Here is a 19,643-nt window from a genome sequence, read left to right as displayed (position 1 = left end):
ATGTGTGTATGTATATTTGTGTGTGTGTGTGGGAAGATGTGTGTGTGTGTGCGTGCGTGCGTGCGTGCGTGCGTGCGTGTGTGTGTGTGCCCATGCTGACATGCGTGTTTGTCAGTCACGGCTCCAGTCCAGCCCGCAGCTCAACCCTGAACGCTGCTCTGCTTTTAAATTTAGCCCGGGCAATATCAAAAGCAATCAGGTGCCCGCTATCCTTTCTGGAGCGTCATCCTGCGACTAAATCAGAATAAACAAATGTCTGCATTAGGATGCAGTGGGGCCCAGAGCACACTAGCAGATTAGACTTGACACAGCCTCAAACAACCACAGCCTCTCAGATGCTGGAGCTCTCTCCTCCTCTCTCTCTCTCTCTCCCTCTCCACCTTCACACAAACCCAATAACGATAGAGACAAGAGTGTGAGTGTGTGTGAGAGGGAGAGTATAAAGAGAGAGAGGAGAGGGCTGCATCCTCCACATTAGTGGCAGAGCCGGCGATTTGCCTTTCTGTCCGTTTGTGTTCTGACAGATCTGGCATTATCATAATCGCCCTCCCGTACATGACGGGACGTTAAAGTGATGCTGTCGTTTTATTTACGGGCAGGTCGTCCCGCACCTCCCCTTGGCCCGGCGCTAACTTCCCCGGGGCCGAGCCTAGCCGAGTAGGTCAAATGACATCTTTTGATCAGGGCTGTCCAAAGAGATCAGAGGAGACTGGCAGGTAATGGATATCCAGTGACAAACCAAATCTAGAGCAGGGATGGGAGCTGGGAGCCAGCGCCGAGCTGGCTGCCACTTCCCCATTAGGACTGCTCTCTCCTCCCTTTCCCAGGGACTGCAGACTGACATCTCCACAGACCACCTAAATCACAGAGCCGACCGCTCTTAACACTGGGTATTATGGTTTGGAAATAGCTATTATTTCCCCTCTCACATTTTTGTTCGAGTCTTTGTGTGTCCTTCTGTGTGTGTGTTTCAATGAGACAAAGGGATATCAGGGGTTGTATTCAGTGTTCTCCTCTTTTAAGCCATGTATTTTCTGTTTGTTTTATCTGTCTCATACTTGCTGTTTGAGTGTGTATTTGTGCGTGTATTAATATCAGTGTGTGTGTGGGTGTGTGTGTGTGTGTGTGTGTCTTCAGAGAAAGTACAGCAAGGCCCCAGGGATCGCAGCAAGCCAGATCTGTTCTCTCCCATTACCCAGCAGCCCTCTCTAATGGGAGACTGACACAGTCCTGTGATTCTGTTCTGAGTTGGACTCGAGCAGAGAGGGGAAGGCAGGGCAGGGCAGTATAGGGAAGGATAGAGCAGGGAGGGACTCCAGGAGATACCAGAGGGGCTCAAAGAGATACCAGAGGGGCTCAAGGAGATACCAGAGGGGCTCAAGGAGATACCAGAGGGGCTCAAGGAGATACCAGAGGGGCTCAAGGATATACCAGAGGGGCTCAAGGAGATACCAGAGGGGCTCAAGGAGATACCAGAAGGGCTCAAGGAGATACCAGAGGGGCTCAAGGAAATATCGATGAGAGACGGTGGTAATTATTTATCCTGCTCAGTCCTGGTTGGACCAGCAGTCCCCCATCCCTCCCTCCCTCCCTCCACTCCCTCCCTCCCTCCACTCTCTCCCCTTGGGAACGGATGACTGTGACCTCTGGTTGCCCTGTGCTTTAGGAATGTGACTGCTCCAAGTGGTGCACATCTGAATAACAAAGGGAAGCTGGCGGACAATTTGCTTGAGATCATCGTCTCTGCTTGATAATAGTGTGTGTGCTGTCTGTTAGTGGGCCGTTTGAGACCGTGCTGGAAGGGATGCTGGCGCACAGCTCATAACCCCACCCCCCAGCCCACATCTAAATGTCAGGAGGTGATTCCATTGGCCGCCGTCTCATGTAGGGCGCATCAGAGAGCGGCATAGTAATGGATGTTTAGGGAGTCAATTATCATAACCCCCTGGCTAGATAGACTAATATACGCAGGCAGTTTGTATGGATATGAAGAGGTCCGTTTTTTAGTATTGATGTTTAATATAGTATAATCACATTCTCTGCGAACCACTATGCCTGTGCTATGGGTGTGCCAGACACGGTCTCTGTCAGATGCTGGCTAAGCATTTTGAAATAACTATTTTCTAGTTGCTGCTGAGGGAGTGTGTGTGAGACAAAAAGAAACGGTCACATTTGTTGTATTTCTGTGCTCAACTACCCAACTAACTGTCTACCCAACAGGCCTATTTTATTTGTTCATTTATTACATTTTTATTGAACCTTTATTTAACTAGGCAGGTCATGTGACGGGATGGATGTGACGGGATGGACATCGACAGAGAAAAAACGATTGTTCTCATGATTCGTGCCTCCTCTACAGTTTGCCAGCATTTCATACAACAGAATTCACCCAGAAACCAGGTCTCTCTCAGTCATTCAGGCCAACTGGGGAAATGTTGACCTTGTCTCTGCCTTTTGTAAACTTCACGGTGAGATTGTCTCTCAGAGGGAAGTCCGTTCAGAGCTGTGTGGTGTGTCGGAGGACTTGTCTGAATGGGGTCATTGTGAGCCTGTGTGTAATTTTGGAAAACACGGCTCCCCATGCCACTTCTCAATGTGTCTGACAGTCTGGGATTCGCTACAGAACTACTCCCGTGGTTTGATGTGGTTTTAGTAGTGTATAAAGAAAGACAGGATTCTCGTCGTGTTTAGGTAATCCAGAACAAGTACAAATCAAATATAGTAAGGGGATGTGTCAGTAGCGTTGTTTTTATTTGTTCGCGGGGAACGCCTCGACTAACACTGCGTTTATTACTGAACGTCCCGGCACCATGCTCCGCCACTTGACTGTGAACACCGAGCAAATCAAATCAAATCAAATTGTGTTTGTCACATGCGCCGAATACGACGGGTGTAAGACCTTACCGTGAAATGCTGACTTACAATCCCTTAACCAACAGTGCAGTTCAAGACAAAGAGTTAAGGAAATATTTATTAAATAAACTAAAGTAAGAAATTCAATAATGTCACACAATAAAATAACAATAATGAGGCTATATACAGGGGGTACCGGTACCGAGTCAAAGTGCGGGGGTACAGGTCATTTGTACATTAAACGTTACCGATTAAGAAAACAACCTGAACTTAATGTTTCTTTCATTTCTAGATGGATAAACCTTATTTTATTTCTACAGCGCATAGATAGGAAGGGTTGGGAGGGGGGGGGGGGGGGTGTATCCTATTTGTTTGGTTGAGAACGCGTCAGTAGCACTCTGTGGCGTGTCAAGGCGTGGAGATGAGCCGGGGAAGCACCCTGGCGAAGGGATGGCGACGGCAGGGGGCCAGGCATGTAGGAAGGCACCTGGAGCCGGAGGCAGGGTGTGTAAATACGCTGTCAGCCACTCTCCAGCTGAGTGGCATGAGCAGCCGATTAGCCGCGCTCGCACCGGTGTTCATGCATAATCTTACAGTTCCACCGTGCTCCCGCCGCCTCCGCTCCCGCCGACTCCCCGTTACCTAACCTGTTCTATCTCCCCTAATCCACCCTCACTCAGATATACGCTCCCCTCGCCTCATCATCACACAGCCAGGCACTGGCCGGCCCGCCAGCACAATGCATATGCAAAAACTCGACATAGTACCTTGGGCCTTTTCCGGTGCTTTTGATATGTTTCCTCGTGTCACCGATTCCTTTGCATTCTCTCTCTCTCTCAATTTCAATTTAAGGGGCTTCATTGGCATGAGAAACATTTTTATAACATTGCCAAAGCAAGTGAAATAGATCTTTTTTTTTTTTAAGTGAAATTAACACTACAAAATTAACAGTCCACATTACACTCACAAAAGTTCCAAAAGAATAAAGACATTTCAAATGTCATATTATGTCTATATACAGTATACCTCTCTCTCTCTCTCTCTCTCTCTCTCTCTCTCTCTCTCTCTCTCTCTCTCTCTCTCTCTCTCTCTCTCTCTCTCTCTCTCTCTCTCTCTCTCTCTCTCTCTCTCTCTCTCTCTCTCTCTCTCTCTCTCTCTCTCTCTCTCTCTCTCTCTCTCTCTCTCTCTCTCAGCTATTTGAATCTATCTCAATAGGTCCTGGTGGTCTTGGGCTGTACAGAGATGGCTGGACAGGGTAGGGAGGCTGGTTAAAGTAGCCTTTCCTTTCGGAGGCAGCGTTTACTTGTAGCCTTGGAGAGTTGGCTCCATTCGTCAGGCGCCTGGGTCGATGGGGCGTCTCTCTACGATCGATGGCACGCCTCGGCGATCCCTCGCCTCCATTCTCCCTCACTTCAATCCCTCGCTCCGGCCAGAAATGGCCCCTTACCCACCTCCCTGCCACACACACACACACACACACACACACACACACACACACACACACACACACACACACACACACACACACACACACACACACACACACACACACACACACACACACACACACACACACACACACACACACTAGAATGCACACACTAGATTAGAACACACACAGCCGCCCAACCAATTTGTCTGTGCATGTCAAATCGCAATAATTAAGCATTATTGATCTCAGATTCAATTAACTTCATTAACGCGGGTCATGGTAGCGGCGAGTGGCGAGGGAGAGGAAGAAGGGGAGGTATGGGATCTCATCAGAGGGGATCTGAGGGGAGGAGAGGGGAGGGACAGAGACAGGGTCTGGTGCTATCTCATATTCTCCACTACCACACTGGCAGTGTCAGTTTAAGGCTGACACTGCCTTAAGCTAAATGATATCCTTCTAATTATATAATTTAGCAGATAGGCCTACTGCTGTATTGGCGCTAGCTACCTCCCATTATGAAGGTGGGGTTTGGTGCTATATTTAGCATCTTTCATTAGCAACCAACTAGCACTTCTTTCCCTTTCCACCTTCACCTCGACACAGAAAGGTGTTCATGGTCCTGCAGGTTTTTGCTCCTCTTCTCTGTTCTGACCAGGCAAAGTACATTAACTCCGGGGACATTTGATTGGCTACCGTGATGATTCATTCTTGCTTTTTTTTTTTAAATGCTCCCGTGACACAGCCCTCGGAGAGAGACGGCTAGGAAAGTCTCTCTCGTCTGATAAAATGTGTCCCCGTGGTCTGTCTGAAACCAAAACTGTGAAACTGATGAAGGCATGTGACTACAGACCCCCCCCCCCCCACACCCACACACACCAGAGACACACACACACACAGTGTGTGTCATACATTCCACAGTTTCACTCCTAAACAGTTCTGTAAACATGCTGTAATAGAGTGCCCGTGTGCCCCTAAAATGAACCCTTAGTGTTTGTATTGACTTGTATACAATCATGTCAACCAGAATTGACCATTTATGGAAAATAACTATTTCAGAATAATTTGCTACTCGGTTATAACAGCAACTGACTGAATGTATCAACTGGTAGGCAAGAATTAGAAGACTGCAAAAAGTTATTTAATTGATAATTTCCCCTTAAATATCCCTAAATGATATACAGTGCATTAGTTGACATTTGATCTGACACGATGTCAGATGGACATGACATATAATGGAAATGCATTTGGGGGCTCAGAGCTGGGTTGTTTGGATATGGAATCATTTGATACAGATAAATGTGTTATTTTGAGAAGTAAACGAATCGTTCTGCGTTCCCGAGGTCCCAATCCCAAAAGCACACATCTCTCCCCCCATTTCAAAGTGCCATTCTCAATGGGTCTTCTCTCTTAATAATCCCACTGCAAATGAGATCAAACTCTCTTCCTCTCCGCTGCCAATTAATTCAGAGGTTATTTTCACTCGCTCTCCCGTCTTTTCCACCCATCCCGTTCTCTAATTAAAAGAGCACCTGCGTGGCAGAGCGTTTTGGCTCTGCCTGCACCAAGGCTGAAAGCTCAATATTGGAACACACATCCACGGCCACTTTAGGGGCCCTGTGGCCTGGCGCCGGTCCAAAGGCCTGTGAGATGCTCCCTGTGTGGCCTCAGGTTTGAGGGCTTTCCAAGACCTCCCTCCTTCCTCTTTGCCTGTCTTCCCTCCTACCTCCACGTCTATTCCTGTCTTTCTCGCACTCTCTCTACTCTCTGTGCCTTAGGCTAAAAGCTGAGGTTTAAGTAGTAGTTGTACGCTGTGTGTGTTGCGTTACATTCCGTCTCCATGTTACTTTAATGCGAGACACACGTAGACTAATACAAAATAAAGGAATCATTCACAAAATCGCCTCCCTTTCTCGTTCTGTATCTCTTTCATTGTCTTCTCAGGCACACACACACACACACACGCACACACACACACACACACACACACACACACACACACACACACACACACACACACACACACACACACACACACACACACACACACACACACACACACACACACACACTTCTGTCAAGTTCAGGTCAAGGTTAGTGTTTCGGCTGGTTAGTTCACACTTGAGAGGGAGGCAGGAGGTTCAGTAGAAAAATGACTTGGCTTTGGCACAGAGAGAGGCATATTATTTTTGCCTCTCGCTGTATTTTCAGTTGCACATTTTAATTACATTCAAATCAGTGTTGTAATGATATTTTCAGTGAACTACACATTTATATTTAGTGCGGTAGCAAAGGTTTCGCGGCAGATTTATTGGCTTTGGTGTTAAAATGACCCTCCCCCACGCCTTCCTTTCTCCGTGTGTGTTTTAATTACATTTAACAGCTTTATGTCTGGGTTGTGTTTTGAGGAAGGAGATTTCACATGGGTGTCTGGCCTCGATGTGAGTGCTGTTCTGACTGCTTCCTGAGCAAATGCATTGTTCTCTTAAACAGCTGTCGTTTTGGCTGATTCAGAACAGATGGCTGCGTGCGTGCGTGCGTGCGCGCGCACGTGCGTGCACGCATTGCATGATCAGGGTTGCTGAGGGTTGTTGAGTTGTGTGTGGTATTGGATTACATGTTAAGATATCCCATCTTTTGTTGCTCCGTATTCCAATTGTGCTTTTCTGAGCATTGCTGCATCTGTTCACAAAATGGCAGATGTCCGTTATAGAGGATGATGCATCTAAATGTAAAAGTGTATATTGTCTACTCCGGATACAATAATCGTGTAATCCCTGAGATTTATGTGTATACATTCTTCCGAAATGTTGTAACATTTTTAAGTAGACATGCTACCAAAATAATTGGCTGTAGGAATACGTTTCCTTCTCATTCGGGTGTTGTTAGACAATGCATTATGTTGTATACATCCGAGACGCTAGTACACATAAGGTAACCGATTCCAACTTGCTGCATGCTGATGTGTGAGATTGAACATTAAGCAGCCTGCTTGTTCAGTTGAAAGGCTGCAGACTGCCTGGAGGCACAGCGTTTTTACTGCAGCGCAACGAATGGGAGCCGCTGCGTGTTTCAGTGCATCTGTTTATCCCGCGGCATCACACTGCCAAAGGCAACAAAATGAGCCCCTTGACAATGACAGAGATTTCTCCCTGTGTCTGGGCTGATGCAGTGCTCACACCTTCAGTACCGCGCCGAGGTAGAAGTCAGCAGTAACACTGCTGGAGCGTGTTGTGTGACATGGCTGGCAGGTTCTGGAGGTAGCTACCCGGTTCTGGAGATAGCTACCCAATGTCACCAGATATAACTGTACCTTTTGAAGAGGCTGTGGCTTTCCCGCGAAGCTCATAAGTTTTAGCAAATACTTTCCGTTCTTTTAACTTTTCTAACTTGACTTTTTATCAGAATGAATATAGGAAGGACAGTATAAGATATAGGTTGTCTTTGCAACGTTGGATAGTCATTTGTAAAAAATTAATTAAAAAATACACATATGAATACTGTATATATAAGTGACTGCGACTTTTTTTTTGCTATAGCGTTATAGTGTCCCGTATTAAAGCGGATACATAGGTTTCTTATAGACAATGTTCTGACTGTTGAGGTATATTCAAGTGACCTTTAGGAGTTGTTGATGGTGATAGAACGTTTGCAGCGACACACCATAGTCAGTGTCATTCTTGTCCTTAGTGTACATACCTGGACAATGAATGACGAACTGCTAGGAATCAGGAACGGTCAGGAATGTACAGAATTAGCCCAATGTCCTGTCTATCATCTCTGCTTGTCTTCCGACCCACTATTTTCCGACAGCCTCCATCACAAAATAATAGATGTGCGTATGTGTCTGCACAATGATAGAAAGTGCTTTTTATTTGTACGTTTCCACCCCACCGCAATCTACATTTGATTGTTTTAAACAGGAGGGATTTGAATATAAATTGAAAGCATACTCTCCAGGCTAAACTGTAAATAATAACTCAACTTTCTCATCTTTTGTAATTGAAGTAAATGTGTTTTGTTCTGAGAGATTTGTCGTTGGAAACGTACATACAGTCATTTTTATTTACGAATAGGCGAGCCTGTGCCGTGTAATGAGTGAAAATGCATGCTTAATTTAAATGGTGAGCGTGTCTGTTAAGAAATGCATTAGAGGCTGAAGAAGAAGCGTAAGACATATTAATTGACAGACAGGAACTGCTGTCTCGGAGGTTGATACAAGTAATTTATTACTTCAGAAACGAATGCCACCTCCAGAATGTGCTTCATTAATTTCAAATTTAGTTTTAATTTCAAGCTGTTGCCCCTTGAGAAGAATAAGGTGGCAAGTTGTGTTTGAAGAGGCATTTCCTCTCCCTCTTCTCTCTCCGTCTTTCTCATTCTCTGCAGTAAAGCACAAAGGGGGTGGGAGGGAGGGAGGGTGGAACTTTATTCCATTTGGAAAACAATGTAAATGCAACGAGGAAGTTGAAATGGAATTACAGCAACAGTTTATGATATGAAGTAGTCTCGTCTGTGATTGCTTTGTTTTTCTGATATGGGAAGAACATTCTAGGGCTTTGTATTTCTATCAGCTGTCTGATTTGCAAGGAATCGCAAGAATGTCAAATTGGAGATCTTCATCATTAGACATGGTGGTACTGTGGTAATAACAATCCTCTCTCTGTTTCTCTCTCTGTTCCCTCAGCGTATGCCCCTGAGGATGAGAAGGAGGCTGCCCTGCTCGATGAGGAGCTGGAGGGGGAGGACTCTGCCGGGGAGGAGGAGCCTGCGGTCAAGTACATGTGCCAAGACAAGGACTTCCTTTTCAACGACCGGCCTGGTGTCCACGACTCCCCGGTGGCCGACTTCTCCGGCCATGAGTTGGACAATGAGTCTCACCTGAGTGAGTCCAGTGACCGCATGTCAGACTTTGAGAGTGCCTCTCTCAAAAATGAGGAGGAGGTCGCGAAGGTGCCCCTAACGTCCTTGTCGCCATCTTCCTCTGTCATGATGGCCACCACCACAGCTACAGCCATGGAGGACAGTGCCACCACTGGGCCAGACAGCCTGGAGCAGATGAAGGCCATCTACACCAGCTTTCTGACCAACTCTTACTGGTCGTCTCTGAACTTCAACCTCACCCAGCCGCCAGCAGTGGAGAAACCTCCACGCAGCCACAGCAGCAGCAGCAGTAGCAGTAGCAGCAGTTGTGGCAGCAATGGCAATGGTTACGACTGGCACCAGTCCGCCGTGGCCAAGACCCTCCAGCAGGTCTCTCAGAACCAGAACCGGCTCATCCACCCAGCAGCGGAGCAAAACAACCTATTCAGCACCGTGCAGCTCTACCGTCAGAGCACAAAGCTCTACGGCTCCATCTTCACAGGTGCCAGTAAGTTCCGCTGCAAGGACTGCAGTGCTGCCTACGACACGCTGGTGGGGCTGACTGTACACATGAATGAGACAGGCCACTACCGCGATGACAACCACGAGACAGACAGCGACGGCACCAAGCGCTGGTCCAAGCCACGCAAGCGATCCCTCCTGGAGATGGAAGGGAAAGAAGATGCTCAGAAGGTCCTGAAGTGTATGTACTGTGGACATTCCTTTGAGTCTCTGCAGGACCTCAGTGTCCACATGATTAAGACAAAACACTACCAGAAAGTGCCTCTGAAGGAGCCAGTGACTCCTGTGGCGGCCAAGATCATCTCCTCCGCCCGGAAGAGAGCCCCCATCGAGCTCGACCTCCCCAGCTCCCCAGACTCCAACGGGGGCATCCCCAAACTCTCCCTAAATGACCATAATGACCCCCTACAGAAGGCATCCAACCCCTACATCACCCCAAACAACCGTTACGGCCACCAGAATGGAGCCAGCTATGCATGGCAGTTCGAGTCCAGGAAGTCCCAGATCCTGAAATGCATGGAATGTGGCAGCTCCCACGATACACTTCAGGAGCTTACAGCACATATGATGGTGACCGGTCACTTCATCAAGGTCACAAACTCTGCCATTAAGAAAGGCAAGCCCATCATGGAGTCTCCCCCACCGCCCGTCCCCACCATCTCTGCCGGTGAGGAGAAATTCCAGTCTGTGCCACTGGCAGCCACAGCATTCTCCCCACCTCCTCCACCCATACCTCCTCCCTCTAGTATTTCCCCTGCCATGGCTGTGGAGATTAAGAAGGAGGAGAAGGAAGAGGAATGTATGAAGGAAACCACTAACAGCAGCAAAGACAAGAAGACCGGAGATGACGAGACAGAGGAGAAATTCGATATCTCCTCCAAATACTCTTACTTAACAGAGGAGGATCTGGAGGAGAGCCCTAAGGGAGGGTTTGACATCCTCAAATCCTTGGAGAACACAGTGACATCAGCCATCAACAAAGCACAGAACGGTGCTCCCAGCTGGGGAGGCTACCCCAGCATCCATGCTGCATACCAGCTCCCAAACATCATGAAGCTTTCACTGGCCAACTCAGGGAAGAGCTCAGCTCTGAAGTACATGTTCCCCGGAGGAGAGATCCTGTCCCAAAACGCCAAAAACCAACCTCTGATCTCCCCGCCCAGCCGTCAGACCTCTCCTCTCCCCAAAAACAACTTCCACGCCATGGAGGAGCTGGTGAAGAAGGTGACTGAGAAAGTAGCCAAGGTGGAGGAGAAGATGCGGGAGCCGAATGTAAGGGCGTCCCCACTGAGACGAACAACACCCTCCCCCTGCAGCAGCGAGGCCGGTGAGTCAGCCAGAGGGGAGTCCCCTAAAGAGAGGAGAGGGTCTAAAACCCCAGAGAGCATCGGAGGAGGCAGCCACAAAGACTGTAACGGTGACACCAATATGAAGGAGTCGCTGGAGAATGGAATGGAGTCGGCTGTTAAATCCCCCATCTCTGCCTTGTGTGGCAGCACAGCCATTATTACAGACCACCCGCCAGAGCAGCCCTTCGTCAATCCTCTAAGTGCGCTTCAGTCCGTGATGAACGTCCACCTGGGTAAAGCAGCCAAGCCTGCTCTGCCGTCCCTGGACCCCATGAGCATGCTCTTCAAGATGAGCAACAGCCTGGCAGAGAAGGCCGCGGTCGCCGCTTCCACCCCAGCTCATACCAAAAAAAACAACGAGCACTTGGACCGCTACTTCTACCACGTCAACAACGACCAGCCAATAGACCTGACCAAAGGCAAGAATGAAAAGAGTAGCTCCCTGGGTTCAGCTGCCCTGTCGTCATCCACATCAACACCCTCCTCTGTCTCCCCCTCCTCCACAGCCACCATGGCCAAGGCCTCGTCTGCTGTGGCTTCATTCATGTCCAACTCCCCGCTGCGTGAGAACGCCCTGTCTGACATATCAGACATGCTGAGAAACCTGACAGAGAGTCAAGCCTCCAAGTCCTCCACGCCCACCAGCCTGTCGGAAAGGTCTGACATCGAGGGTTCCACTCAAGAGGAGCTAGAGGAGATCTCTCCAGCCCAGAAACGCAAGGGCCGGCAGTCCAACTGGAACCCCCAGCACCTGCACATCCTACAGGCCCAGTTCGCTGCCAGCCTCCGGCAGACTGGCGATGGGAAGTACGTGATGTCAGACCTGAGCCCCCAGGAGAGGATGCACATCTCCCGTTTCACAGGCCTCTCCATGACGACCATCAGCCACTGGCTGGCCAACGTCAAGTACCAGCTGAGGAGAACCGGAGGGACGAAGTTCTTAAAAAACCTGGACTCAGGCCATCCAGTGTTCTTCTGCTGCGACTGTGCTTCTCAGATTCGTTCCCCCTCCACCTACGTCAGCCACTTGGAGTCTCACCTGGGCTTCAGACTCAGAGACCTGGCCAAACTGTCTGGAGAACAGCTTGTCAGCCAGATCTCACGTCACACCAAAAGCCTGTCCGAAAAACTGCTCTCCAACCACTCCAACTCTCACGCCCACTCCCCGTCTCCCTCCCCTGACGAGGACGGTAGCAGCACCTCGTATCAGTGCAAGCTCTGCAACCGGACTTTTGCAAGCAAGCACGCGGTCAAGCTCCACCTGAGCAAGACCCATGGGAAATCCCCAGAGGACCACCTTATGTATGTGTGTGAGCTAGAGAAACAGTAGCACTAAGCTGTGGACATGCTGCACTCTCTCTCACGTTCTCTCTTTGTCTATCTTTAGCCTTTCACAGACATTTCTTTCAAAAAAGGACTAAAACTATTAAGTGATGAAACTGCACAAAGATGCCATAGAACTACTGTTTAGTTTCGGCACATGGTTTCTGATTATCTTTAAGGTAGACTCACTCTGGCCCAAGAAGCTTTTGTTTGTTTATGCTCTCCTTTTTGCTGTTGTCACTGATGAAACATATGAAGGTTAAACAATATTTTAAAATGAAGTGGTATGTATTTGAAAGTTGTGTAAATTGGATTTGATTTCTTTATATTTTGGCATCATTGAGATGCGATAAGCTGCATGCATAAATTAAACAGTTTAGTTAAACATTTGGTAACTAAATCTGGTGCACTTTTCTTTTTTTTCTCTCTTTCGCTCTCTTTTTGTTAATGTGACCTTTATGTGCTGGTGTCAGCATCTGAAATTTAACCCTCTGAGTACGGCCAAGCACTTCTACCCGAATGATCCAAAACCCCGAATGATCCAAAAAGCAAAATATTTTAGATTGGAATTGACCAAGCTATTGTGTAGTTTGTAAGCTGCACAATGAAAGTACTATATGTCCCTGTCCAACAACCAATCTCTAAAGACGCATTGTATGTGATGCAAAATCTAAATCTGAAGTCATTTACTTTGTTTAATCAGGGGCCTCTATGAATTCAGGTCTGTGTAAAAATGTATATAAAAACATATATACTAATTCCTGTCTAAATTATGCATCATTTTTATATTTTTAATTTAAGAGGAGTATGACTATCTACTGGTGCACAATATATGAAGACATTAATGAAATTGTTTTGCACAATAGTTTTATAAATATGTTATTTAATCAAATGATATGAAAATAAGAGGAACAAAATTACCCAGAACTCTTTTATTTCCACCTCGTGCTCAAAGGGTTAAACCTCTAGTACAAGACAGTACATGTGCCGGTATTTGAACATTAAAATATAAAGGTTGTACAAAAGATGTTACTTTAAGAAGTAATGAAGAATTCCACATGTAACCTCTTATTTATAAGCACTCTTGGTTGTTGTTTCATATCGTAGGATGCCTTTGGATTGGTATTTTCTTTTTTTTCTGTCTAATTACTCTCCCACAATTCCGCACTGCAGCTTTATCTTTTTGGGATATGAAAGGTAACCATGGTTACCTCACCTCTGATTGACAGTTCTGCTACATTTTTGGCAGTTCATTTGCTAAAGTAACTGACAGCTGCCAGTGTACAGAAATCTTAGGTGTAAAATATTGGCATGTGAACAGCACAGACACTGTTATGCATTCTGTGCCGTGTTTTTTGTTGTTGTTGTTGACAATGAAGCACCCATTATATGACTTCATATAACCTTTTTTTCTACTGCAGCATTAAAGGAAACAGTTTTTGCAATAACACTGTGTGTCGTGGCTCACGATTATGTAGGTGCTGTGCCTTTTCTAATGAGCACATTAAAATGAAATTGTTTCTGGCGGTGATGAGTTCTGGACGAGTTTACAGTGAGCGGCAGGGCCCTGCAGAAGATGAAAGCTGTCACACCATCATCCTGTGTGTTTCCACAAAGCTCTGCCTGGAGCGGGAATAGCCTATGGGCCATATCAGGGGCCACTATGGGGAGCCTCAGAGACAGACACCACCCAACAACTATAGTGGTGGCACCAGTATAACCATCAAGTGTGTGTGTCAGTCATACATTCCTCTCCATTTGAATGTGCTGGTCTACATAGGGAAATGGGAAATAGACACCACATATTGAATACTGAACAACAGGTAACTCCTAGCTGTGTGATATGCCCTTCCCCCTCCATTTCGTTGACTGGATGTAGAAGATAATTGCATAAACCCTGGCACTAGCTGTCTCATCTTCACCATTTTATTCCCTGCTCTGTAATTAACCCAGACTTCCATTTTGTGTGTACAGTAGAGCAACAACAACAAAAAAAGAGGGGAGACCGTTGTTTAGGCCTCATGGAGGATGACAACAATGCAGCAATGATGAGCTCATGGCTTTGGAGTCCTATTCTATAAGCAACAACAATTAAATGCAGTCTATCAGTACAGTTAGTTAGTTGGTTACAGACACTAGGCCCGTTGCCTCTCCGTGAATCAGGACATTCGCACACAATAGAGGAGGTAGGGAAGGAGGGATGGAGGATTGTTTCTCGACTGTTTCTCTTTTGTCCTTCTGGTCTGTTCTCTTCTTTGAGCTGCTGAATATGTTTTGCTTCAGGTCCTGTCACCAAAACCACCTCACAGATAAACTCCTACACACAGTTATAGACCAACAACCACACACACACACACACACACACACACACACACACACACACACACACACACACACACACACACACACACACACACACACACACACACACACACACACACACACACACACACACACACACACACACCCTTCAGCAGCCAGGTAGAGGGACTTCATCCGTGGTGACAAGGTGCCGCTGTATGTGAAAATGTCAGCCTTCACAGCCGTGCCTGACGTCTGGCGCCGTATTTAAGGCTCTCATTAGTCGCAAAGAAAATACGCGTGAAATTGAAGTGTAAGAAAAGCATTTTCTCTCCCCTCTCACATCCAGGGAGCGCAGAGTAGGCCGGGCTTATTAAGGTTCAAAACAGGCGTGCAGGAGACAATGTGTAGCCAGAAGCCGCACACACACACACACTCGCACTTATTCACTATGTATTCTCCACAATCCCTCAGACGACAGGCTTCATCTCTACAGATAGATGTGTGGATGTGCTCAGTTTAAAATGAATATCCAAACAACGAATGGTCATGTGTGCAGGATTTTGGATAAACTTACTTTTTTACATGGTGTGAGTGCTTTGCCAAATATGAAAAGGAAATATCCATGTTAGATGAAAGGAATGCACTGGCTCAAATATGCTATGGAGACTAGCTTACTTATGCTTTGGATATGTACCTTTGCGCTTGCACATTACTGTGCCATTGTACCCAACACAACGTAGACGTCGACGTCCTCCCGGGAGGAGCGTACAGTACAGCACAGCCGATGTGCAACTTTAAGCTGCTCAGGCTTGATCCTTAATGTAGCGAGGTGTACCGCAGATTCAGATAGCTTTATCAGGTGTAATGTAATACGCCCTCAGTGGATCCACACTGCACAATGGATCCACACTGCATAACACAGACAAAGCCCTACGACAGACAAATGCACACGTCTACAAATGCGATGTGATTCTCCTTCCCAGCTAGCAATTCACTGTTCTTCTGAGGATGCTTTTAGGGCCTTCAAGGTTCTGAATACTGCTGCCCTCATTTCATTTGTTCAAATGAGTGTTCCTGAAACTGTACTACAAAAGCATTCCATGTAGTGAAGCCCCATTTTCAGACGTAATTCCTTAGACGTTGATGAGGGGAAATCATTCTGATTAAGACGTGTGTCACCCTGCTGTTAGGCTATAGTGATTTCAAATGATAAGCAAATGCAAACGCAGGTGTTCAGGCTGCACACAAAAGTACACATACACATGCCGTGAAATATGTTGCCCAGCAGGCTCGTGGAATCGCACGCACACACACACACACACACACGCACACACACACACAATAGGCCTGGATTTATTCTCTCCACTGTTGACCCCATGTTGTACAATGTCTGGAGAGGCCTTTGAGCTCGAAGGGACTTCTTTAACTTGTGTTATTTACATGCCTAATAATTCACGTCTCCAACAACACCTTCACCTTGGAAGCAGTCCCATTAGACATGCTAATTTAAGGGGGACCTGTAAATTCTCGAACGCAAAAAAAATACTAATGCGAAAAATACTGGCATGCGTCTAAATCACGGGCGTGTCCCGCTGACCTGACCGTTACCCCAGCCTGCAGAGAGAGGGAGGGAGAGAGGGAGTGGGGAAGACAGAGGAAAGGAGGAAAGGTGGAGCGGCGGCTTGTAATGCACCGCCGTAGATCTTCCGGCCGCCACGTTACCAAAGTATCTTAAAATAACGTGTGTGATGAATGTGCAATTTCCTTAATTTACGGGGCTGTGGTGTGCTCAGGGCTACACGCGGGATGGAAATCTTAAATGGGGCTTGAACAGCACTCCTCACAACAAGAAATCAATATGCCATGCAGCTTAGGGAACTATCTGCTCTGGCCAAGGAGCGTGGGGGTAATTTCCTCTAAACGCCACATACACGTTCACACCCCCACAAAAAAAGAATCACACACACACACACGCAGAAACATATGCTATGTGTGTGTGGATTCGATAGAATAATGACACCTGTGTTCTTTATTGCAGAACAGGGGACAAACATAACCTCTATGTAACAACAAAGACCATAAAGATTTGCAGCAGCAATGCCATATTACACCACAGATCCTCACCCTAGATAAGACAGAAATGGCCCTCAGGACTGAATAGGCCTACATGCCACATATAGACCTACATAGAATGGCATGCACTTAGGCCTACAGTTATAAGCACCTGCAGTGCACACACACACACACAGGCAAACACTCAGACAAAGTGGCAAATTATAGTATTGTTTGGCATACTGTCTTCACAGAACAGGAACATGGCTGAAAATGTTCAGTATTTGCAAAGGCTATCTATTAATCCGTTTGAATTTGCCTTGGTAACAACATCATTCCAGCATGTCTTTGAAACATGATGAAATGGAGACCCCGGGGACACACTGAAATTATGCATTTCTACTGCTGTCATATCGTAGCCACGGTACTGTCCTCATGACACTGGTCATGCTCTTTACTTACCTATCTGCCTGGTGGAAGTGGAAGGGTTTATGATGGCCACTGGAACCCGGAAGGAACCGCTCTGGTTGAGTTGTTTCCTGGTGCAGAGAACTGCTGTCTAATGGAGTTTGATGGAAATGCAGTACGTTCGCTTGCCAGGCTTATTTCAGCAATGTACCTATTGCATTCATTTGACTAGGTTAGCAAGCTAGTAAGCTTGCTCAGCTGGTTAGCATCAGTTAGCTAGCTAGCTAAGTAAGTGTCGAGGGGTGCCTAGCTTTTCCACATACGTGTATGTTAACACCGGGGCCCCACAAGGGTGCGTTCTGAGCCCTCTCCTGTACTCCCTGTTCACCCACGACTGCGTGGCCATGCACGCCTCCAACTCAATCATCAAGTTTGCGGACGACACTACAGTGGTAGGCTTGATTACCAACAACGACGAGACGGCCTACAGGGAGGAGGTGAGGGCCCTCGGAGTGTGGTGTCAGGAAAATAACCTCACACTCAACGTCAACAAAACAAAGGAGATGATTGTGGACTTCAGGAAACAGCAGAGGCAGCACCCCCCTATCCACATCGACGGGACAGTAGTGGAGAAGGTGGAAAGTTTTAAGTTCCTCGGTGTACACATCACGGACAAACTGAATTGGTCCACCCACACAGACAGCGTTGTGGAGAAGGCGCAGCAGCGCCTCTTCAACCTCAGGAGGCTGAAGAAATTCGGCTTGTCACCAAAAGCACTCACAAACTTCTACAGATGCACAATCGAGAGCATCCTGTCGGGCTGTATCACCGCCTGGTACGGCAACTGCTCCGCCCACAACCGTAAGGCTCTCCAGAGGGTAGTGAGGTCTGCACAACGCATCTACTGGAGGGCAAACTACCTGCCCTCCAGGACACCTACACCACCCGATGTCACAGGAAGGCCATAAAGATCATCAAGGACAACAACCACCCAAGCCACTGCCTGTTCACCCCGCTATCATCCAGAAGGCGAGGTCAGTACAGGTGCATCAAAGCAGGGACCGAGAGACTGAAAAACAGCTTCTATCTCAAGGCCATCAGACTGTTAAACAGCCACCACTAACATTTAGTGGCCGCTGCCAACATACTGACTCAACTCCAGCCACTTTAATAATGGGAATTGATGGGAATTATGTAAAAATGTACCACTAGCCACTTTAAACATGCCACTTAATATAATGTTTACATACCCTACATTACTCATCTCATATGTATATACTGTACTCTATATCATCTACTGCATCTTGCCATCTTTATGTAATACATGTATCACTAGCCACTTTAAACTATGCCACTTTATGTTTACATACCCTACATTACCCATCTCATATGTATATACTGTACTCTATACCATCTACTGCATCTTGCCTATGCCGTTCTGTACCATCACTCATTCATATATCTTTATGTACATATTCTTTATCCCTTTACACTTGTGTGTATAAGGTAGTAGTTGTGGAATTGTTAGGTTAGATTACTTGTTGGTTATTACTGCATTGTCGGAACTAGAAGCACAAGCATTTCGCTACACTCGCATTAACATTTGCTAACCATGTGTATGTGACAAATAACATTTGATTTGATTTGATTTGTTAGCTACCTAGTGCTGCTAACCTGGGTAAATGCAAGACAGTACTCATTAGGTGTGCTTGCTGAAGGCAAATCACAACTTTAGATTTCTTACTGTCTTATTACTGTTCTATTTCTTCCACCCTTTCTGACCATTAATCGATTGAAGCGATCAACATGAAACAATCTTCCACATGTAGACTCTCGCACCTTAGATTCCTTGAAGAAAAAAAAAAGTATAGCTTTTTTAACTTTTTTAACTACGACACATTATTTTATCATCTCTAATGCATTTCAAGTACAATGAAAAGCCAATACACTTGAACTCTATCAATTCCAAACCAACGTTGAGATGTTCAGACTGACCGTACTTAGGTTGCTTGTCAAAAGCTTTTTGATACTATAGATTATTTTTAAACTATAACCATTTGAAATTGTCCTAAATTAACATAGGTTTGAATGAGAACCATAGGAATACAGAGGTAGCTACAGCATTCAAAATGGGCCCTGTTCCTTGGCCAATTAAGCTATAAGACCAACTTTAAAAAGTTCAGACTATCCTAACTTCAATTTCTTAAAACTTTTATCAACTATAACTATATGAATGTGCATAAATTATCATAAAATAACCCACCAACAGTATTGAACCATTCATGTTAGAGACACCAAACCAAACCAACTTTCACATGTTCAGGCTATCCTAACTTTCAATTCTTTTAAATGTTTATCAACTATAACTGCATAAATTAGCATAAATTAGTTCAGGCTATTCTATCCTATCAATCAATAGATCCTTCACAAGCTAGAAAGGGAACCACATTTTCTTCAGAAAAGGCACTTTTCTAGTTATTTACTACATTTGTGACACTTTTGTACTATAACCATGATAAACACCAGAAAAAGTCACCCCA

At 46.2% G+C, this 19,643-nt stretch overlaps 1 protein-coding gene across 2 annotated transcripts in view; it reads left to right on the top strand.

Moving 5' to 3' along the window:
• The window catches only part of LOC139576223 (teashirt homolog 3-like), a 35,214-nt gene extending 21,425 nt beyond the window's left edge, over positions 1-13,789 (top strand). For both annotated transcript variants that reach the window (XM_071402021.1, XM_071402023.1), the window contains exon 3: positions 8,970-13,789. In XM_071402021.1, the coding sequence (XP_071258122.1) occupies positions 8,970-12,346 (3,377 nt within the window). In that variant the 3' untranslated portion in view covers positions 12,347-13,789. The remainder of the gene's footprint in view (positions 1-8,969) is intronic.
• Positions 13,790-19,643: the final 5,854 nt, after the last annotated feature.

This window comes from Salvelinus alpinus, chromosome 5 (assembly GCF_045679555.1).
Source record: "Salvelinus alpinus chromosome 5, SLU_Salpinus.1, whole genome shotgun sequence".
Lineage (NCBI taxonomy): Eukaryota > Metazoa > Chordata > Actinopteri > Salmoniformes > Salmonidae > Salvelinus > Salvelinus alpinus.
Note: the sequence above shows the minus strand (reverse complement) of the source record. Positions and strands in the feature narration are given on the sequence as shown.